Below are 24193 nucleotides of genomic sequence, written 5' to 3' on the forward strand. Positions count from 1 at the left end.
GCTTTGGGGAGTCAGAAGGTGAGTCACTCGCTGGAGTGTCTTCAAGGAGGAGAGAGAGGGAGAGAGGCAAAAAGGCTGAGGGAGGGAATTCCAGAGCTTAAGGCCGAGGCAGCTGAAGGCATGGCCGCCAGTGGTGGAGCGATTAAAATCGGGGATGCGCAAGAGTCCAGAATTGGAGGAACGCAGAGTTGTCGGAGGGTTGTATAGCTGGAGGCATTTGCAGAGATAGGGAGGGGAGAGGCCATGGTGGGATTTGAAACAAGGATGATTGTAAAGGTTAGAAACGCGGCAGCCAATTCGCGCACAGTAAGATCCCGCAAACAGCAATAAAATTAATGACCAAATAATCTGGTTTACATTTCGTTGTTGGTTGAGAGATAGATTTTAAATTCGAGGTGTCGGTGGACTGGGAACCAATGTAGGTCAGCGAGCACAGGTGTGATTGGTGAATGGGAATTGGTGTGAGTTAGGATACGGGCAGCAGAGTTCTGGATGAGCTCAAGGTTTTGGAGGGTGGAAGATGAGAGGCCGGTGGGGGAGCATTGGAATAGTCAATTCTTGAGGTATCAAAGGCATGGATGAGGATTTCAGCAGCAGATGAGCTGAGGCAGGGTCGGAGAAGGCAATGTTATGGAGGTGGATGTAGGCAGTCTTGGTGATGGAGAGGATTTGTGGTCAGAAGCTCATCTCAGGGTCAAATAGGACTCCAAGTTTGCAAACGGTCTGGTTCAGCCTCAAACTGTGGTCATGGAGAGGGATGAAGCACTTTGAGACATTCTGAGGTCATGAAAGGCGCTAAAAAATGCAAGTTCATTCTTTTTCCTACATTAGTTTCTCTGGTTGCTGTTGGCCAAGATTTGGAGGAAGGGGGAGAAGAGAACGTCCCTGTAAATGTTGCATTTCAGAGTATGAAGATTGTAACAACATTTCACTATTGCCACATCCACCAACACAGAGAGAGAGAGAGAGACTCAGGAGGTGTCATCATCAGTCACATCCGGGTGGATTTCAATAAATGATCTTGCTGCATCTGGTGGATCTTCATATCGGGCAGAGCTCAGGCGGAGAGGATGCGCTGGAGTTTGGAATTGGTGCAGGCCCTGGTCGTGCTCGTGCTGTGGGTCTGCTGCGGCTCTGGGTCCGGCTGTCCATGTTCGGATCGGATTCTGTGCGAACCCGTGACCGTGGAGCATGAGTTCGAGGTGGGTGTTCGGGGGCCGGGGGTGGGTGTTCGTGGGCTGGGGGTGGATGTTCGTGGGTCGTGGGTGGGTGTTTGGGGGCCGGGGGTGGGTGTTCGTGGGTCGTGGGTGGGTGTTTGGGGGCCGGGGGTGGGTGTTCGTGGCCGGGGGTGGATGTTCGTGGGTCGTGGGTGGGTGTTTGGGGGCCGGGGGTGGGTGTTCGGGGGCTGGGGGTGGGTGTTCGTGGGCTGGGGGATGGTGTTCGGGGGCCGGGGGTGGGTGTTCGTGGGTCGTGGGTGGGTGTTCGTGGGCTGGGGGTGGGTGTTCGGGGGCCGGGGGTGGGTGTTCGTGGGCTGGGGGTGGGTGTTCGTGGGCTGGGGGTGGGTGTTTGGGGGCCGGGGGTGGGTGTTCGTGGGCTGGGGGTGGGTGTTCGGGGGCCGGGGGTGGGTGTTCGTGGGCTGGGGGATGGTGTTTGGGGGCCGAGGGTGGGTGTTCGTGGGTCGTGGGTGGGTGTTCGGAACAGTCTGAGGGGTGTGGGTCGGGGTGAGGGACAGGTGGAGCTATTGGGATGGGGGTAGAGGGGCGGGGGGAATGTCCGATTATTGTTGAAATGCAAAGTGTCTCATATTATAATCCGTATGTTAAAGTGTTAATGTTGGTATAGTTACAGTTTGTATAAAATAGGACGAACAGTAGTATTGAGCAGTGCAAAGATATCTTAACAAGTGCAGCTTCCATAAAATGTGTTTTTTAAATATATTTCTCCAATGTGCAGAGTCTTAAATGATGTGTGATCTAACTCCTGCAGTGTGTCTGTCTAATACCATGGTTAAGGTCACCGGTTTGTGGTTTCCACAGAATATTGAAAATCCTGGAATCTCATGTCATAAAAATGACATTTGACTTTTTCACTTATTGTAAAACTGGGACCTTGGCCACGATTAAACTGAATACAACGTAACAGATCTTTAAAAATTACATTGGTTGCAAAATGACTCTGTAACTGCTGACTGTATTGATGAGGTCAGTATTTACTTCAGAGCAATGTTACTAAGTGGGCAGTGTGGCAGCAACAAGAGCACCACCAATATAACCTGCAGGCTCGATGTGTTCATTCTGCTTTTATCCCACTTCTCCCACCTTCCCACCAAAAAAACATTCTTCTGACAGATGGGTGGGATAAAAGTCTCCTCTGTCTGTTGGTTCCAAGAATGAATAAATTTGAATTTATGTCGCACCTCATGTCCTCAGGATGTCCCAAAGAACTTCACATGAAATGAATCACTTTTTGAAGTGTTGTCGGCAAACTCAGCGGCAATTTTTTTTATTTGTTCATGGGATGTGGGCGTCGCTGGCAATGCCATCATTTATTGCCCATCCCGAATTGCCCTTGAGAAGGTGGTGGTGAGCCGCCTTCTTGAACCGCTGCAGTCCGTGTGGTGAAGGTTCTCCCACAGTGCTGTTAGGTAGGGAGTTCATGATTTTGATCCAGCGACGATGAAGGAATGGCGATATAATTCCAAGTTGGGATGGTGTGTGACTTGGAGGGGAACTTGCATGTGGTGTTGTTCCCATGTGACTGCTGCCCTTGTCCTTCTAGGTGGTAGAGGTGGCGGGTTTGGGAGGTGCTGTCGAAGAAGCCTTGCACAGTTGCGACAATGCATCCCGTGGATGGTACACACTGCAGCCACTGTGCGCCGGTGGTGAAGGGAGTGAATGTTTAGGGTGGTGGATGGGGTACCAATCAAGCGGGCTGCATTGTCCTGGATGGTGTGGAGTTCTTGAGTGTTGTTGGAGCTGCACTCATCCAGGCAAGTGGAGAGTATTCCATCACACTCCTGACTCGTGCCTTGTAGATGGTGGAAAGGTTTTGGGAGTCAGGAGGTGAGTCAATCACCACAGAATACCCAACCTCTGACTTGCTCTTGTAGCCACCGAATTTATATGGCTGGTCCAGTTCAGTTTCTGGTCAATGGTGACCCCCAGGATGTTGATGATAATGCCGTTGAATGTCAAGGGGAGGTGGTTAGACTCTCTCTTGTTGGAGGTGGTCATTGCCTTGCACTTGTCTGGCGTGAATGTTACTTGCCACTATTCAGCCCAAACCTGGATGTTGTCCAGGTCTTGCTGCATTGGGGCTCGGACTGCTTCATTATCTGAGGGGTTGAGAATGGAACTGAACACTGTGCAATATTCAGTGAACATCCCCATTTCTGACCATATGATGGAGGGAAGATCATTGATGAAGCAGCTGAAGATGGTTGGGCCTTGGTCACTGCCCTGAGGAACTCCTGCAGCAATGTCTTGGGGCTGAGATGATTGTCCTCCAACAAGCACTACCATCTTCCTTTGTGCTAGGTATGACTCTAGCCACTCGAGAGATTTCCCCCTGATTCCCATTGACTTCAATTTTACTCGGGCTCCTTGGTGCCACACTCGGTCAAATACTGCCTTGATTTCAAGGGCAGTCACTCTCACCTCACCTCTGGAATTCAGCTCTTTTGTCCATGTTTGAACCAAGGCTGTAATGAGGTCTGGAGGCGGGAACCAAACTGAGCATCGGTGAGCAGGTTAATGGTGAGTAAGTGTCGTTTGATAGCATTGTCGATGACACCTTCCATCACTTTGCTAATGATTGAGAGTAGACTGATGGGGCAGTAATTGGCCGGATTGGATTTGTCCTGCTTTTTGTGGACAGGACATACCTGGACAATTTTCCACATTGTTGGATAGATGCCAGTGTTGTCGTTGCACTGGAACAGTTTGGCTGGAGGCGTCGCAAGTCCTGGAGCACGAGTCTTCAGCACTACAGTCGGGATGTTGCCGGGGCCCATAACCTTTGATGTATGCAATGCACTCAGCTGTTTCTTGATATCACGTGGAATGAGTCGAATTGGCTGAAGACTGTCTTCTGTGATGGTGGGGATGTCAGGAGGAGGTTGAGATGGATCATCTACTTGGCACTTTTTGCTGAAGATGGTTGCAAATTCTTCAGCCTTGTCTTTTGCACTCACGTGTTGGACTCCGCCATCATTGAAGATGGGCATGTTTACAGAGCCTCCTCCTCCCGTTAGTTGTTCAATTGTCCACCACATTTCACGACTGGGTGTGGCAAGACTGCAGAGCTTTGATCTGAACCGTTGGTTGTTGTGGAATCTCTTATCTATGTGTATAGCATGTTGCTTCCGCTGTTTAGCATGCATGTAGTCCTGTGTTGCAGCTGCACCCAGTTGGCACCTCATTTTTAGGTACGCCTGGTGCTGCTCCTGACATGCTCTTCTGCACTCCTCAATGAATCAGGGTTGATCCCCTGGCTTTTTGGTAATGGTAGAGAGTGGAATATGCCGGGCTATGAGGTTACAGATTGTGCTGGAATACAATTCTGCTGATATGTGCAGAGCAAGGTCCCACAAACAGCAAGTTGCATGAATGAACAGTTAATGTGTTTCTGCTGATGTTGGTTGAGAGATAATTGTTGGCCAGGACACCAAGAGAACTCCCTGCTCTTCAATATTGCCAGCGTTCTATTAGATCCACTTTAACATCTCATCCAAAAGACAACCCCTCCAACAATGCAGCACTCTCTCATTACTGCACAAAAGTGTCAGCTCAGATGATGCATGTTTGATAGTCTCAGTCCAACTCAAAGGGCCCAAATCACAAAACTGTGATGAACTAAACTGCAGCACTAAACAGGCAGTCTCATTTGAGAACACAGGATGGTTGGTGTGGGAAATGGAAAAATGTCACACTGGTGCAGTATGCGCTGTTTCTCTTTCTCGGGAACTATATTCTGATCTAGTCTTGCTGGTCTCATGGTAGAAATGCTTGATTTGACACCAGGTACCTTGAATGCAAAATTTTTTAAACTGGAACACTAAAATCCCTTGTATAAAGAGTTTATTTAGTTTAAGTTGTCCTTTTGAAGTGTATTGAGCACCAACACTTGGAATGGAGTATTGGGATGTGAGCTCCGTTTCCTCATGTTGTTCAGTTCCTCTCACCTGCACTATTGTGGAGATGGAAGTTCTGAGAGGTTGTTGCTCTTTAGCATATTCTTTTTTTCTGGTGGCTGCATTTAGATCGACATTGGTGGCAACCTGAGAATCAGTTCACCAGCCGTTCCTTACCCCGTAACCTGGGGAAATGATAATGGGCCAAATTTTGCTCTAACAGGGCATCTAACGGTGCTTGCCGTTACTTGGACCTGCCCTTGCACGTTTTTGAGTGGCAAGTTGCTGAAAGTGCGAACTGATAACGGGGCAGTGAGTGAAACAGGGCATTTGGGAGCTGAGTGAACAGGGCAAGAAACAGGGTATCTCCTTAACCAATGAGATTGAAGGTAGTGAAATTAACAGTGCAAGGATTGAGAAGTGAGTGAAAGGGGAAGTGAAAGAAAGTTTTAATTTTAAAATTGACATTTTTAAAATCTCCAACAGCAATTAAATCCTGAAGGAATGAGACTCCACTCTTGTAATAGTTAATTATCAGTGCCAGAGATCTTGATTGCCGATAATGAACACATTCACCGTCGTTAAAAAGTTACTTGGACTGGAATGGAAAAGACGTAACTTTCCATGGCGAGTTCAGTTTGAATCTCCTGCACAAATACATGAACTTCACGTCGTTCAATGCATTTTAAGGTTGAGCAAGATAGCTGGATGCTGTTTTCGTGAAGCTAACAGCGGAGCAGCCCAACTCGGTCAGCAACTTGTGGATGTTTGAGTTTAACTGCGTATCTGCCCCTCGCCTGAAGTTGCTGTACCATTTACACATAAATAAAACGAGCCCCATTCGCCTCACCGTTATTTTGTCAACAAAATCTGGGCCATTGATTGTGAAAATATCTATTTTTAAATGGCAGTTTTCTGCCCTTCATTACTGCAATTGACTGCTTTATTTTGTACTAGGTCTTTGTCTTTGATGTTGGAGGAAAGGATTGGAAGTATTATGACTGGTCTAAGGTCACGACTATTGCAGCCTTTGGACCATACGATCCTGAGCTTTTGTGTTATGCTCATGCGAATCAAGTTCGAGTTGTCCTGAGAGGTAAGTAATTTTATCACAGAAAAAACAAATGTCCTTCTGTCTTCCAATGCAAGCTGTATTATTGAAAACCACATAAAAGGACATTCAGTGCACAGCCTTGAATTGCTATTTTTGACATTACAGTGCTGAAATTCCCCTCCAGCTCCGGTACAGCTCTCGCAAATTATTCTACATTCAATCTATTGCATGTGAAAAATCTTATATCCACACACACCTCCTGTCAACAAAACCTTACTTTCTGTTCTCAAGTTTTTCACACTTTTGTTGCAACTTTTTCCATTTATAAATTCCTCTGTCCACATTTATAATGGGAACTGTCTCCGTAAACTTGATGCACTGTAATTACATCCTCCCCACCAGTGGTGGCACTGTAGCACCTCTGTTTTGCATCTTTCAGCTCAAATTGCCATTTAAATAAAAATTATAATTGATCAAAGTATTATATTAAATATCAGGACAAAATTCATGATTTCACAATGGGGACTGAGTTACATCTGAACACCCTGTTTGAATTATCCCCCACACTCCAATCCTGCTTCGTCTGAATACGACACAAGTCAGGACTCTCTTTGTCCATTGCCATGGGAGATTGACTGGTGATGTATTTTTATTCTACTTTTCACCTCCCAAACTTGCTGGATTCGTGAGCACTGAGTGGGAGTCTTCTGATCTAGGAGTAGGGGAGGGGGAGAATTCTGAGGAGGGAGATTGTGGGATCCAGCAAGGACTCAGGAGATGGTCAGGGATTGCTGGGATCTGGCAGTATTGGGGAGATCGGGGAATGGAGGGTCTAACATGTCTTGTTGGGGAGGAGGGTGGTCTAATGGAATGCGACCAAACTGCTATTGACATCTTTGGAAGCATCAGTCCCTCACCCCTCACATGTTCCTGCAAGTTAGGTGGCCGAACCACCGCTTCCCTCATCGTCGCCCTATTCCGATCTTCTGTACTTGCCTGGAGCATTTAAGCAGAAATGCTTAGTTAAGAAAGCCGTAAAAAGCACAAACAAATCATTGGGATTCATTTCTGGAGGAAAATAATTCACAGCAGAGAAGTTATGTTAATCATGTATAGGTCCTTGGTTAGAAAACACTGAGAGTACTGTGCACAGTTCTGGTCTCCATACTACAAAAAGATACAGAAGTACTGGAGAAAGTGCAAAAAGGATTTACAAGGATGATATCAGAACTGAGAGAGTATAACTATCAGGAAAGACTGAACAGGCTGGGGCTCTTTTCTCTAGAAAAGGGAAGACTGAGTGGTGATCTGATAGAGGTCTTTAAAATTATGAATTGGCAAGATGTAACGAGTGCCACAGGAATCAGTGTCCTAGTACATGAATCACAAAAAGTTAGTATGCAGGTACAGCAAGTGATTAGGAAGGCAAATGGAATATTGTCATTTATTGCAAGGGGAATGGAATATAAAAGTAGAGATGTTTTGCTACAGTTGTACAGGGCATTGGTGAGACCACATCTCGAATACTGTGTGCAGTTTTGGTCTTCTTATTTAAGAAAGGAAATAATTGCTTGGAGGTAGTTCAGAGAAGGTTCACTCGACTGATTCCTCAGATGAGGGGGTTATCTTTTGAGGAAAGGTTGGATAAGTTGGGCCTGCATACACTGGAATTTAGAAGAACGAGAGGTTATCTTATTGAAACATATGAGATCCTGAGGGGACTAGAAGGGTAGATGATGAGAGGAGGTTTCCCTTTGTGGGAGATACTAGAACTAGGGGCCACCAGTTTAAAAATAATGGGTCTCCCATTTAAGACGGAGGTGTGGAGGAATTTTTTCTCTCAGAGGGTCGTGAGTCTGTCGAACTCCCTTGCCAGGGAGCGGTGGAGGCAGGGTCATTGAATGTTTCTAAGGCTGAGTTAGATAGACTCCTGATTAACAAGGGAGTCAAAGGTTATAGTCGGTAGACAGGTAAGTGGGGTTGAGGTCACAATCAGATCAATCATGATCTTACCAAATAGCAGAGCAGGCTCGAGGAGCCGAATGGCCTACCCCAGCTCTCGTATGTTCATATGTTCATAATTTTCCATTTGTGGGCAAGTCGAAAACTAGAGGTAATCCAAAACTATAAGATAGTCACAAATAAATCCAATAGGGAATTCAGGAAAAACTTCTTTCGTCAGTGAGTGGTAAGAATGTGGAACTTGCAACCACATGGAGTGGCTGATGCAAATGACATAGATGCATTTAAGGGGAAGCTGTAGAAGTATATGAGGGAGAAGGATATGTCCAGGCTTTGGAGACAGGCTGAGGCCTTCAAATAAAAACTGTTCACACCATAACTTGATGGCCGTCGTGTGGAACTATATAACCACAGGCCACATTATAGGCAAAATCCAATTACAAAGGTGACAGGATGGGCGTCACCAGATGTGAACACAATTAAAATAGAAAAACAAAAGATACTGTTGACAAAGAATTTTTGAACAGAAAGATGACAGGACATACTGTTTTTAATAACCTATAAATAGATAGGTGGAACTTTTATTCCCTGGCACAGCAGCAGTCTGCCACTGATGCCAGGATTTAGAATGAAGAATGCAGTTTAATGAAAGCCCGACCCAATTGTGTCCAGAGCCCAGCACACACGCTCCATTCTTCCGACTCTGGGCCGCTGAGATTTCTCCTCTTCCTCCATCAATGGCAGAACCTTCAGCTGTTACTGTCTTGAACTCCAGATTCTTCTTCTTCAACCTCTTTGTCTTGCTATTTCTCTTCCTATCTTCGAAAGCCTCATCAAAACCGACCTGTTTGACTGCGCCTTTGGTCTCTTCCCTCACGTGTCAGCATGGCTCAGCTTTAGCACTGTGTCTCTCCTCCTGGGTCAGAAGGTTTTGGGTTTACTCCAGGACTTGACACATAAGTGCAGTACTGAGGGAATGCTGCATTGCCAGAGGTGCTGTTGTAAACAATTTTACAACACCAAGTGAAAATTGGAACCAAGTCCAACGATTTTATTTGAAAATCACAAGCTTTCGGAGGCTTCCTCCTTCCTCAGGTGAATGTTTCAGAGGTGCTGTGATTCAGATGAGACCTTAAACAAGGGCTCCACCTGCCTATTCTGTTGGATGTAAAAGATCCCATTGGCACAATTCAAAGAACAGGGAGTTCTCCTGGTGTCCTGGACAACATTCATCCCTCAACCTACATCACCAAATCAGATGAACTGGCCATTTATCCAATTTCCTATTTGTGGGGCCTCTCTGGGTACAAATTAGCGACCACATCTGCTTACAAAGCAACAGTGATTATGCTTCAAAAATAATTAATTGGCGATGAAGCATTTAAGGACATCCTGAGGATGTGTCAGGCACTATGTAAATACAAATTCGAGCTAAATCTTCCTCTACTACTTCCTACTTGATGTTGGCAATTCTGTCCTGCAAAGTGTCTTGGGACACAATGTTGTGCGAATGATGCTCTATAATTGGAAGTTGTTTCTTCACCCTTCACCAGGAGTTTTTTCACTATGGAACACTGTATACAAACAACGCCGAGAAAAGTGGGTCGATAAGCAATTGCAGTTGGCAAAAAGGCAATTTATGGATGGAATCAATTTGGATGTGAACATTGCTGATAAAAAACCATCTATAGGTTATTTCAAGATCCCTCAACTGGTTTCCGAAACCATGGATGTGTTCCACCGTGAAATACCTGGGTCTCAGGTAAAGAAGCCATTTTTTTAATTAAATGGGGATAAGCAATTTACTTTCTACTTAATCATAAAGGAAGATTGATATTTTTCTGGATAAGTGAATTGAAATCATGATTTTTCGCTGCTGTTTATCAGTGCATCATCTTGTTACAAAGCTGCTTTGACAATTGCTGAGGTTAGAAATTTTAGATTGAATCAGTTTAAGCTGGATATACAGCAAACTTGATGCTGCATCACTTGTAGCCCAGAATGATACAAGTGACTTGAGTTCCAGCTTCCATGGATGGCATAGTTCGAACTGTAATTTTCACATAGGTTCTCAGAAGGTTCCAGCACAGTAGGAGGCCGTTCAGCCCAGCGTGCCTGTGTTGGCTCTTTGAAAGAGCTATCCAATTAATCCCACTCCCCTGTTCATAAGAACATAAGAACATAGCCCTGGAATTTTTTCCCCTTCAAGTATTTATCCAATTCCCTTTTGAAAGTTACTGTTGAATCTGCTTCCACCACCCTTTCTGGTTTTATATTCCAGATCATAACAACTCTCTGTGTAAAAAAAATTCTCCTCATCTCCCCTCTCATTCTTTTGCCAATCTCCTGAAAGCTGTGTCCTCTGGCTATCAACCCTCCTGCCACTGGGAACATTTTCTCCTTATTTACTCCGTCAAAACACTTCTTCAAAGGAAGAAATGTTTGTCTTAATGTCAAGCCCTATAACATCCTTCAGAAATGTCCCACAGTTTATATCTAATGAGTTACTTTGAAATAAAGGGACCATTAAGTAGGCAAAAAATGAAATCACTCGCTGCATTTTTATTGGGTAAAGTTTGAAGCAGACTTTTACTGCTGAGAAGTTTGCACATAACGGACTTTGCTAACTCAGATTACAGTGATTTAATTCTTGACCTTCGGCTCCCGAATGCCTTCTTGTTCAGGCAGTGACTACATGAGCCATGCAAATCCTGGTTCGTGCTGAGTTATCTGATTTCAGCTGGGATGTTGGAGGGCACAATTTACCCCGAGTGCCACTGGGTCGGGGAAGGTCAAATGAACCATCTGATCATTATCTGGAAACCTCCCACTGGAAGTGTGACCGTGCAGATGGCCACCAATTGGGTTAGTCCCCCCACCCATGTTAAAATTGCCTGCCAGCACTCAATGTCTGGCCTCGCGTAAAAGAACTTTGGCCACTTTGACTCGGTATTGGAGTGTGGCTGGCCCTTTTGGGACTACAATTTGGTTACAACTTAATGCCTTTTGGAGAGGAGGAGAGAAAACTGACAGAAAATTGGAGGAAGAAGGTGAGTGAGCAGTGGGGAATTGAACCTGATTAATATTTGATAACCGAGGATCCTATTAATTCTAACTCACAATTTGCCCCAACTTTATCCTGTTCCTTTTTATACATTCATGAACACTGTCGAACTCCTAACCTGTTAAATTCACAGTTCCCATGGACCATGTGCGAGTGCATATAAAAACCATATAACTACTAGTGATATCCAACATAAGGTATGAGATGAAACTAACTTCTTCTTGTTACTCTTTGGCCCTTAGGTCACATTTAACGTGCCTTGGTCTCCAGACTGCATTGATGGCCGATGCTATGACTTTTTGAGAATTGCAAATTCCTGTGACTTTTTATTTGTGATGTCCTATGATATGCAGAGTCAAATGTGGGACAATTGCTTTGCAAAGGCAAATGCTCCCTATTACCAGACTTTATCAGGTATGTACAATAAGACCATCTGGTTCAGGGTCTACCTGCCCGATATCAATGTGAATCTAAGACCCTCATTATTATTTTCCCCATTTAGGTTACTCCGCTTATATCAATCTGGGAATTGATTCCAGAAAGCTCGTGTTGGGAGTTCCATGGTATGGTTATGACTATCCTTGCACACAGTTTTTTGAGGTAAGGTTTTGTCATTATCTGGCTTTCAGTAATCCGAATTATTTAGAATAGACTATTGTAAACCATTACAAAAGAGCCAGAGGTGATCTGGGGAAACATTTTTTTTACGCAGCGAGTTGTTATGATCTGGAATGCACTGCCTGAAAGGGTGGTGGAAGCAGATTTAATATTCACTTTCAAAAGGGAATTGGATAAATACTTGAGGGGAAAAATTTACAGGGCGATGGGGAAAGAGCAGAGGAATGGGACTAATTGGATAGTTCTTGTGACGAGCCAGCACAGGCATGATGGGCCGAATGACCTCCTCCCTTGCTGTACTTACTATGATACTATGATGTTATGATTGTCTTGTTGCTGTGCAAAATATCCCATTGATTCACTGTTCTGGAGAAATTATTTGTTTGCAGTGCTTGCTCTCTGGGCTTACCTTATCTGTGCTATTTAACATTTTATTCCACTGAGGCCTCCCCTTAACTGCATTCTTCTCGGCTGTAAATCTTAAACTTCTCTAATCTTTTCTCAAAGCTCATCCTTTTAACACAAGGGATCATAAGAACATAGGAACAGGAGGAGGCCATTCAACCTCTCAAGCTGTTCCTCCATTCAATTAGATCATGTCTGATCTGTATCTTCATTCCATCTACACACCTTGGTTCCATAACCCTTAATACCCTTCCCTAACAAAAATCTATCAATTTCAGTTTTGAAGTTTTCAATTGAACGAGCCTCAACAGCTTTTTGGGGGAGAGAATTCCAGATTTCCACGGCCCTTTTCGTGAAGAAGTGCTTCCTGACATCACCCCTGAACAGCCTTGCTCTAATTTTCAGGTTATGTCCCCTTGTTCTGGACTCTCCCACCAGAGGAAATACTTTCTCTCTATCTACCCTATCAACTGCTTTGATCATCTTAAACACGTCAATTACATCACTCCGTAATTTTCTATATTCAGTCTTGTTGCTGTCTATTTGAAATTACAACCTTGTCCTTGTCTATAAATGTACTATTTAATTTTATATATTTCAGTGAGAGACCCTCCTGTCCAAAGTTTAAAACTTATTTTTCTCTAATTGTTCCTCTTTACACTTAGAGATCAGTCATGTTGTTACTGCATTTTTGAAGTTCCCAAAGTAACTATATTTTCATCCTTTTGTATTTTCAGACTGGTAGGTGTGTATTGGAAAAGATTCCTTTCCGAGGTGCCCCTTGCAGTAATGCAGCTGGACGTCAGGTCCCATACAAAGAGATCGTACAGCATGTGCACAAATCAATTACTGGCAGATATTGGGATGATGAGCAGAAAGTCCCGTCTTATATCTACATGGTAAGACTATCAATCAAAACACAATGGAGAGTTGTGCATTGTCCATTCTTTGCAGAATGCAAAGCTTGCAGTATTTCATGATTCAATATTCCCTGTGTACAGGATTCAGCACAGTTCAGAATGTACAGTTTATACAGTAGAAAATGTGTGTAGTTGGAGAATAGCCAAGAAAATGGGAGTTGACAGACAAAGCACCAAACCCAGTTCCGTTTGTTAAGACATTGTGTATGACCAGTTGCAAAAAATGAGATGAGCTGTGGTCTTTTCAAATCGATCACTTTGCACAACCCAGATTGACCCTCTTGTGAAAATTAGCGATTGTTTGGTTTGTGAAATGTGTGCCCCTGTCTCCCATTTGATGATCAATTTAGCACAAAAGATTGACGGTAGCGTGCCCTGTACATAAGAAAACTGCACAGTAGCAAATACCACACACTCTCGACCTACTGCGTTCTAATGTCCTTCACGGTAGGAAACCTGCCGTCCTTACCCGGTCTGGCCTATGTGTGACTCCAGACCCACAGCAATGTGGTTGATTCTTAATTGCCCTCTGAAATGGCCTCGCAAACCACTCAGTTGTAAAATCCAGATACGAAAAGTCATAATGAGAATAAAACCGGATGGACCACCCGGCATCGGACCACTAGGCACCGGACACGACAACGGCAAACCAAGCCCAGTCGACCCTGCAAAGTCCTCCTCACTCACATCTGGGGACTTGTGCCAAAATTGGGAGCGCTGTCCCACAGACTAGTCAAGCAACAGCCTGACACAGCCATACGCACATATCTTTCAACCAACTTCCCAGACTCTTCCATCACCATCCCTGGGTATGTCCTGTCTTCATCACTGACCTTTCCTCCATCATAAGGTCAGAAATGGGGATGTTCGCTGATGATTGCACAGTGTTCAGTTCCATTCGCAACCCCTCAAATAATGAAGCAGTCTGATCCCGCACGCAGCAAGACCTGGACAACATCCAGGCTTGGGCTCATAAGTGGCAAGTAACATTCGCGCCAGATAAGTGACAGGCAATGCCCATCTCCAACAAGAGAGGGTCCAACCACCTCCCCTTGACATTCAACGGCATTACCATCACCAAATCCCCCACCATCAACATCCTGGGGGTCACCATTGACCAGAAACTTAACTGGACCAGCCATATAAATACTGTGGCTACGAGAGCAGGTCAGAGGCTGGGTATTCTGTGGCGAGTGACTCACCTCCTGACTCTCCAAAGCCTTTCCACCATCTACAAGGCACAAGTCAGGAGTGTGATGGAATACTCTCCACTTGCTTGGATGAGTGCAGCTCCAACAACACTCAGGAAGCTCGACACCATCCAAGATAAAGCAGCCGCTTGATTGGTTCCACCACCCTAAACATTCACTCCCTTCACCACCGGCGCACAGTGGCTGCAGTGCGTACTATCCACAGGATGCACTGCAGCCACTCGCCAAGGCTTCTTCGACAGCACCTCCCAAACCCGCGACCTCTACCATCTAGAAGGACAAGAGCAGCAGGCACATGGAAACAACACCACCTGTATGTTCCCTTCCAAGTCACATACCATCCCGACTTGGAAATATATCGCCGTTCCTTCATCGTCGCTGGGTCAAAATCCTGGAACTCCCTTCCTAACAACACTGTGGGAGAACCGTCACCACACGGACTGCAGCAGTTCAAGAAGGCGGCTCACCACCACCTTCTCAAGGGCAATGAGGGATGGGCAATAAATGCCGGCCTCGCCAGCGACGCCCACATCCCATGAACGAATATAAAAAAATACCTAGTCACATGTCTAATTGACGTTGGCCAAGTTTGCTGAGATACTTGATGCACTGCAGTCAAAGGCTGTGATGCTTGAGCTTTCAGCAGTAACATTGAAATCATGTTTTCCACCTTTCGATTGCAATATTTTGTTACTTTGAGCAATTTGAAAAGATTATTTTGAAATGATAGAATGTTCCACATTGAGTTAAATCAGACCTTGGATAATTCGATTTATTTTTTTAAATCATTTTCTCTGGAGGCCCATGCTAACTCTGACTTGCAAGTCATCTATCTCTTTCTATTTCCCCCAAATCATTTTTTTCCCAATCAAACACCATAATCTTTTGACTTGTTGCATCCGAATTGACATCTGGGCTGTTCATGTGGATTTTTCTAAGTTGCTGTACTGAGGGAGTGCTGCACTGTCGGAGGTGCCGTCCTTCAGATGACACGTTAAACTGAGGTCCCGTCTGTGCTTTCAATGTGTGCCTTATGTTCATATGTTGCACAGCATCCAGATGAGTTAATTGGTTTGGGTGTTAAAAAAGATAGACTTGGAGCTGCTCCTGCTCCGTTCCCGTTACTTGTGTGGACGTGCAGCGGAAAACCGCGTTTGTGCACGGAAATGGAGTTTCTGCCGATGGTCAGGGGACGGAGTGGGAGAAGCCCTGAGGAAATTGCCGGCCGTAGCCGTAAGTCCCTAATTTTTGAGATTGTTTTGCTCATTTGTCATTGTGCATTTTCTCATCGTACATTTCAGTCCATTCTGTCTTCTGCTGATGAAGATTTTCAGCATAGTGTCTCGAACTGAGCATTGACCCAAACCCCTCGCTCCTATCTGTGTAACTCTTTATTTTTTTATGGCAGGTTAATAATACATTTCATGAGGTCTGGTATGACGATCCACAGAGCATTTCAATTAAGTCAGCGATCATGAAGAAATTGAGACTCCGTGGCATAGGCATGTGGAATGGAAATATGCTGAACTACAGTGATGATCATTTCATAGTAAAGCAAACTGAAGACATGTGGAATGCTCTTTGCCCTTTGTGAGGAAAACGGCGACGTTGAACCATCTCATCTTAACAGAATGTAATCATTTAATTTTGCAAGTATACTCAGCAAAAAGTGAGCTAGCTTCCAACATTAGAAATTAAAGATAACGCAGATCTAGGGAACAGATTTAACATTTTGTCGAGCTAACGAATTTCTATTCAATGAAAAGAAAATGTACGAATACAATTTGTACTCCAAGATCTGGTCACTTCAGGCATCTCAAGTTGTTTACAAAATGCATCAAATCTGTATTGACTTTCATAATGCTTAATGATAGTGCAGGTTAAAACATCTCGCCTCTAATTATTTACAATTCAGAAAACAAGTCAGCTTTCCCGTTGGGTAATAATCCAATTCTGATATGCACACGCGTGTTGTCTGTTTTATGCACATCTTAATTCTTGACAATGATTTTGATGATTTTATTTTGATTGGTTATCATTTTGAACCAAGATAACTTTAATTTTCAACTTTCCTCCATTAAGGGGGGGTGAACGGACCAGATAATAGTATCCTGTGTACTGCTAGTATTTTTATTTAATTGTAATATTACAAGACAATGTAACCATTTGAATTTTATTCCACCTGAGTGCTTTACAATTGTCTATTCTTGAAAGGCAATTTAAATTTTTACGGGAACACGTATTTCACAGAATAAAATGTGATGTTTCCAAAGTAAGTGTTTTAGTTGTGTTGCTCCAGGAAAGTGGGGTTTGTGTAAATATAAAACAGTTGTGGTACCGGTTAAAAAAATTCCCCTCAAGTCTAATCTTGGCACATATATTTAGTAGTCCTTAGTTAATCACTTGCCCTCCTCGTTGCCAACATGTGAAACTCAGTGTTGGGGGGAGGGAGGTCTGTGTCCCATTTTATCTTTATTTACTTTGTAATATTACCCAGCAAGAATTGTCCTGGTCTTTATTCCTGACACAGTTTTCTTCATTCACAATATTGTTTGACGAACTCTGTGCGTGAGATTATGGTCTAACCATCTCATAGATGAAAATGATAAGACAAAGAAGGCAATAAAATTGGTGCTGTCATTAAATAATACGTAAGTAAGACCATACTTGATCTTTAATATCTTTAACTGATTTCTCGAGGTAAAGTGATCGTTTCGTCGAACAGGAAGCAAAGTTGTCAGAATGGGGGACGGCGAATCAGTCCACTGATCTAATCTTTCCATGTTAGCAGACTGGAGCCCGCTGGCAATTGTACCAATGGGCACAGGAACCAGTTTAGAGCAGGCACTGAATTGGCAATGCAGAGAGCTGTCAGGGAGATCACACTGCTCAATAGGACCCGTGAGCATCATTAAAGCTGAAAGAGCTGGAAACATTACTTCATCTTATCAAGTTAATCATGGGCTGGGTGAGAAAAGGAAACTTTCTTTTTTTCTTTTCCCTTTTTTTCTTGAGAATGATAAGGCAAGTTCTTTCCTTTCTTTCCTTTCCTCTTTTTTCTTTTTCGATCTTTTCTCTTTTTCTTTTCTGTTCTCTTTTTTCTTTTCTTTCTTCTAGTTTCCGTTATCCTGTGCTCTCGAGCATTTCCAGCTGTTTCAATAGGATTTGTACGTTTGCTTTAAAACAAAAGCATTGAAGCAATTCCGACCCAAAATGGAATAAGACTCTTAGTTAATGGTGTAGAAAGACCTCTGAACCAGCAAGTTCCAAGTCCAAGTGATGAGTGGCCTTTCCACTCCTAAAGGGATATTGGTGACAGATTTACATTTCAGTAACCTCTTCACATTCCTGCAAACCCGTTAACTTGCCTATTCTGCATTACTTATCAGGTAACAAGCAATAAAGACTTCAGATCCTGAATTTCTTCTTTTACTTACTTTAGGATAAATGTTCGTATCATTTTAGAGTGGTGAATTGCACAAATAGAGTCATTTCTTTTCTACAAATGTATTTATTTGAGAAAATAGCGCAATATATATATGTGAGAATACTGAGAAAATCCGACTTCTGAGAAAGAGGAAAGGATATCACACCACGGTTTCCCGAATTTCCCTCTGTCGACGAGGGTTGGGCAGGTTGCTGAGGCCTAAGCAAGGTACATTCTTGGGGTCTGGGCAGAGGGAGAGTTGCCCACTACCGGGGCCCTGACCCTCCAAAAGAGGCTTCATCAGGTCTTCAGCTGCTGCCCAGGGATAACCACCACCCCTCTCCTGGTGACCTCTGTGGTCAGCAGTGCTAGGTGGGTTGCATTACCAGTGGCAGTGCGGCCAAGGATCTGCTGGAGGCCTTCCCTGATGTGATGGGAGGTGGAGAGGGTGGGAATATCCAGGTCGCTGGGAATGCTGCAGTCGGCATCATCGCAAGATATTCCTTGATTCATTATTGTGCAACTCACTGCAGGCATACTTTGAAAGTTGCTGCAACAAAATATAGTTCAGAATTTGTTAATATGTGACAGTGGAATACCCTAATATAGAATCATAGAAATTTACGGTACAGAAGGAGGCCATTCGGCCCATCATGTCTGTGCCGACCAATAAAGAGCCATCTCGCCTGATCCACCTTTCCAGTTCCTGGTCCATAGCCCTGTAGGTTGTGGCATTTCAAGTGCATATCCAAGTACCCTTTAAATGCAATGAGGGTTTCTGCCTCTACCACCCTTTCAGGCAGTGAGTTCCAGACCCTCACCACCCTCTGGATGAAAACATTTTTCTTCAACTCCCCTCTACCAATTACTTTAAATCTATGCCACCTGGTCATTGATCCCTCTGCTGAGGGAACGAGGTCCTTCCTATCCACTCTCGCTCGGCCCCTCATGATTTTATACACCTCATTTAAATCTTCCCTCAGCCTCCTCTGTTCCAAAGAAAACAACCCCAGCCTAACTAATTTTTCCTCTTAGCTAAAATTCTCCTGTCCTGGCAACATCCTCATAAATCTCCTCTGTACCCTCTCGAGTGCAATTACATCTTTCCTGTAATGTGATGAACAGAAATGTATGCAATACTCCAGCTGTGGCCTAACTAGTGTTTTATACAGTTCAAGCATAACCACCTTGCTCTTAAATTCTATGCCTCGGCCAATAAAGGAAAGTATCCCATTTGCCTTCTTTGCGAGAACCAGGCTGAATATAGAAAGTTCAGAGGGAAAGTGAGAAAGGAAATAAGAGGGACAAAGAGAGAATATGAGAATAGATGGGCGGCCAACATAAATGGGAATGCAAAAGTCTTCTATCGGCATGTGAACAGTAAAGGGGTAGTAAGAGGAGGGGTGGGGCCATTAAGGACCATGAAGGAGAACCACTCATGGAGGTAGAGGGCATGGCTGAGGTACTAAATGAATACTTTGCATCTGCCTTTACCGAGGAAGAAGATGCTGCCAGGGTCTCAGTAATGGAAGACATAGTTGAGATACCAGATGGATTAAAAATTGATGAAGAAGAGGTACCAGAGAGGCTAGTGAAACTTAAAGTAAATAAGTCACCCGGTCTGGATGGGATGCACCCTACGTTGCTGAGGGAAGTAAGGGTGGAAATTGCAGAGGTACTGGCCATAATCTTCCAAACATCGTTAGATACGGTGGTGTTGCCAGAGGACTGGAGAATTGTAAATGTTCACCCTTGTTCAAAAAAGGGTGGAAGGATAAACCCAGCAACTATAGGCCAGTCAGTTTAACCTCGGTGGTGGGGAAACTTTTAGAAACGATAATCTGAGACAGAATTAGCAGTCACTTGGACAAGTGTGGATTGATGAGGGGAAGCCAGCACAGATTTGTTAAAGGCAAATCGTGTTTAACTAACTTGATCGAGTTTTTTGATGAGGTAACAGAGAGGGTAGATGAGGGCAATGCAGTTGATGTGGTGTCTCTGGACTTTTAAAAGGCGTTTGATAAAGTGCCACATAACAGGCTCGTCATCAAAATTGAAGCCCATGGAATAAAAGGGGCAGTAGCAGCATGGATACAGAATTGGCGAAGTGACAGGAAACAGAGGATAGTGGTGAACGTTTATTTTTCGGATGGGAGGGAGGTATACAGTGGTGTTCCCCAGGGGTTGGTACGAGGACCACTGCTTTTCTTGATTATATTAATGACTTGGACTTGGGTATGGAGGGCACAGTTAAAAAATTTGCAGATGATACAAAACTTGGAAACGTAGTGAACAGTGAGGAGGATAGTTATAGACATCAAGAGGATATAGACAGGCTGGTGGAATGGGCGGACACGTGGCAGATGAAATTTAATGCAGAAAAATGCAAGGTGATACATTTTGGTAAGAAGAACGAGGAGCGGCAATATAAACCAAAGGACACAATTGTAAAAGGGGTGCATGAACAGAGAGATCTGGGGGAGTGTGCACACAAATCTTTGAAGGTGGCAGGGCAGGTTGAGAAAGTGGTTAAAAACCATATGGAGTCCTGGGCTTTATAAATAGAGGCATGGAGTACAAAAGCAAGGAAGTCATGATGAACCTTTATAAAACCCTGGTTCGGCCACAGCTGGAGTATTGTGTCCAGTTCTGGGCACCGCACTTTTGGAAAGATGTGAAAGCCTTCGAGGGGGAGCAGAAGAGATTTACTGGAATGATTCCAGGGATGAGGGACTTTAGTTACGTGGATAGACTGGAGAAGCTGGGGTTGTTCTCTTTGGAACAAAGAAGGTTGAGAGGAGATTTGATAGAGGTATTCAAAATCATGAAGGGTCTCGACAGAGTAGATAGGGTTGGCAGAAGGGTCAAGAACCAGAGGACATATATTTAAGGTGATTGGAAAAGAACCAAAGGTGACATGAGGAAAAGCTTTTTCACACAGCGAGTGGTTAGGATCGGGAATGCACTGCCCGAGGGGTTGGTGGAGGCAGATTCAATTATGGTCTTCAAAAGGGAATTGGAAAAGTACTTGAAAGGAAAATGTTTGCAGGGCTACGGGGATAAGGCGTGGGAGTGGGACGAACTGGATTGTTCTTATGTAGAGCCGGCACGGACTCAATGGGCTGAATGGCCTCTTCCATGCTATAACCTTTCTATGATGCTGTGATTCTCTGATTCTAACCACCTTATCTACCTGACCTACCTTCAGGGATCTGTAGACATGCACTCCAAGGCCCCTCTGTTCCTCTACACTTCTCAGTATCCTCCCATTTATTGTGTATTCCCTTGCCTTGTTTGCCCTCCACAAATGCATTACCTCACACTTCTCCGGATTGAATGCCATTTGACACTTCTTTGTCCACCTGACTGGTCCATTGATATCTTCCTGCAGTCTACAGCTTTCTTCCTCACCATCAACCACACGGCCAACGTTTGTGTCATCTGCAAACTTCTCAATCATACCCCCTACATTTCAGTCAAAATCATTGATATATACCAGAAAAAGCAATGGTCCTAGTGCTGAGTCCTACGGAACCCCACTGGAAAGAGCCTTCCAGTCACAAAAACACCCGTCGACCATTACTCTTTGCAACTCACCAAGGCTTCTTCGACAGCACCTCCCAAACCCGCGATCTCTACTACCGAGAAGGACAAGAGCAGCAGGCACATGGGAACAACACCACCTGCACGTTCCCTTCCAAGTCACACACCATCTCGGCTTGGAAATATATCGCCGTTCCTTCATCGTCGCTGGGTCAAAATCCTGGAACTCCCTACCTAACACCACTGTGGGAGAAACTTCACCCCTCGGACTGCAGCGGTTAAAGAAGGTGGCTCACCACCACCTTCTCAAGGGCAATTAGGGATGGGCAATAAATGCTGGCTTTGCCAGCGATGCCCACATCCCATGAACGAATAAAAAAAAAGCCAATTCTGGATCCAACTTGCCACTGTCCCTTGGATCCCATGGGCTTTTACTTTTCTGACCAGTTTGCCATGTGAGATCTTGTCAACAGCCTTGATAAAATCCATGTGGACGATATCAAACATGCTACCCTGATAGACCCTCTTTGTTACCTCCTCAAAAAATTCGATCAAGTTGGTCTGACACGACCTTCCCTGAACAAATCCATGCTGACTGTCCTCGATTAATCCGTGCCTTTCTAAATGAGGTTAGGCTGACTGGTCTGTAATTACTCGGTCTATCCCTTTCTCCCGTTTTAAACAATGTTACAACGTTAGCAGTCCTCCAATCCTCCAGCACCAGGCCTGGAACCAGACAGGATTGGAAAATGATGGTCAGAGTCTCCGCTATTTCCTCCCTTGCTTCACGTAACAGCCTGGGATACATTTCATGCTGGCCTTGTGATTTATCTACTTTCAAGGATGCTAAACCCCTTAATATTTCCTCTCTCACGATGTTTATCCCGTCCAATATTTCACACTCCTCCTTAACTACAATGTCTGCATCGTCCCCCTCTTTTGTGAAGACAGACGCAAAGCATTCAGTCAGAGCCATGGCAGATGTCTTTGAGCCTCTCTCCTTGCATTTCTTTCAAGTCAATGCCAAAGTAAACAACTGTCCACTTTGACTGTGGAAAGTTTTCTGAACAAACATTTTTTTAAAAGCACAGCATAATAGACAGTCATCACCTGCTGACACATCACTGCAATCTGTGAGTCTGAGTTTTTTCCTCCATACATCACTCAATGTACAGATCTGTCCAGATACTTTCGAGGTTACAATCATAACAATGGTATTGAAATGCAGAGGGGAAAATCATCACTTTTAAAAATATCTCCATTTTCCATCGTGGTTCTGTCATTAATCCCATATTTTTCTATTTACAGATTTCACCGTGCCTGACGTTACGATCTTCAATAAGAATTCTGTGGACCTCAGTCGCTCAGTAGATTCCCAGAGTGATTGTTTGTGCAGGTGTACTGAAGCATAAAGACATACGGCTACCTTGTCTTTAAGGAGGATGCAAAGTGTATACATTAACTTTATATTCATTTGTGAATTTAGAATAATGTGAAAATTCTGAACTACAGTGTTCATAACAAGATGGACTAACTGTCCAGTAAATTCAACATTCTGAAATGTTCTTTCAAATAGGCCAATCAGTTTTTATTTCTTAGCAACAAATTGTTTGTGAATCATTTATGTCGATAGGAATAAACAATTACTGAAAGTATTCTGTCAGCAACTGAATATGACCCCGGATCTTTTTCTAGTTTCTCCCTTGTCTTCCCTCAAGCCCTTTCTGAGCCCATCTTGTCAACGAGACCCACCTCCTGCTCCATTTACCCCTAAACTGCTGACCACCCAATTTTACTTCATGGCCCCCATGCTAGCTGACATTGTAAATGGTTCCCTCTCCTCAGTTTACTGCCCCCACCCCGCTCCCTATCAAAACCAACATCATCACTCCTCCTTCTCAAAAACTCACCCTCGACCCCTCCGTCCTTGCAAACTACCACCCCATCTCCAACCACTGCTTGATCTCCAAATTCCTTGAGCGTGTTGTTGCCTCTCAAATCTCAACTCACCTTTCACGCAACTCCATGGTTTAATCCCTTCAATCAGGTTTCCACTCCTGCCACAGCACAGAATCTGCTCTAATCAAAGTCACAAATAACACATAAATGCCGTGGCTACAAGAGCAGGTCAGATGGTGGGTAATTCAATTGAGGGATCTGTGTATTCTACTTTTTAAACTCGAGAAATGACCAGATGGTCCAAAATAGGCTTTTTCTCTCCTGTACATTCCTGTGTTCCTACAAGTAGAATCCCACAAAGGTTGAATCCCTGTGTCCTGCCTCTGTACCATAATTGGTGAGCTTCATACAGTCTGTTGTGTCAGTGTGAGAAGAGCACTGTTCTTTATTGGTGGTTGTCATGGAACTTTCTGGGAGTCCTGCAGGGAAAGGAGAGGGTGGATCCGATCGGGTAGTCCCTGACCAGATGGTCGATACCATTTGGCAGAACCCCTTGTCACCAGAACTGACCAACATGCACCAAGATGTAGCCTGGATGGTGGTGAGAAGGGGCCTCCGAGTGCGGTCCTTCCAACACGCACGAAATCTCAGTGCCACCGCGAGCTGCCCTCGAGGATGCAGCGGGGACAAGACCGTCGTCAACCTCCTGATGGACTGCCCCTTCGCGCAGAAGGTATGGAGAGAGATGCGTTGGTATCTGTCCCGGTTCATCCCCAACAGCTGGGTAATACAGGACGCTGTGCTCTATGGCCTGTTCCCAGGGACACACACCGAGACAGATATCAACTGCTGCTGGAAAACTATCAACTCGGTGAAGGAGGCCCTTTGGTTGGCCCGAAATCTGTTGGTCTTCCAGCTGAAGGAGCTGTCCACGACCGAGTGTTTCTGACAGGCACATT

General features: G+C 44.4%; 1 protein-coding gene across 1 annotated transcript; it reads left to right on the plus strand.

Annotated features, from left to right (window-relative positions):
• Positions 1 to 1070: 1070 nt before the first annotated feature.
• On the plus strand, positions 1071 to 15973 carry LOC137325612 (di-N-acetylchitobiase-like). Its single transcript, XM_067990877.1, has 7 exons — positions 1071 to 1202; positions 6089 to 6227; positions 9701 to 9909; positions 11454 to 11625; positions 11714 to 11811; positions 12972 to 13133; positions 15774 to 15973. Exons 1-7 carry the CDS (start codon positions 1071 to 1073, stop codon positions 15957 to 15959), a joined length of 1098 nt encoding a protein of 365 aa, XP_067846978.1. The 3' UTR covers positions 15960 to 15973.
• Positions 15974 to 24193: the final 8220 nt, after the last annotated feature.

This window comes from Heptranchias perlo, chromosome 9 (genome assembly GCF_035084215.1).
Source record: "Heptranchias perlo isolate sHepPer1 chromosome 9, sHepPer1.hap1, whole genome shotgun sequence".
NCBI lineage: Eukaryota > Metazoa > Chordata > Chondrichthyes > Hexanchiformes > Hexanchidae > Heptranchias > Heptranchias perlo.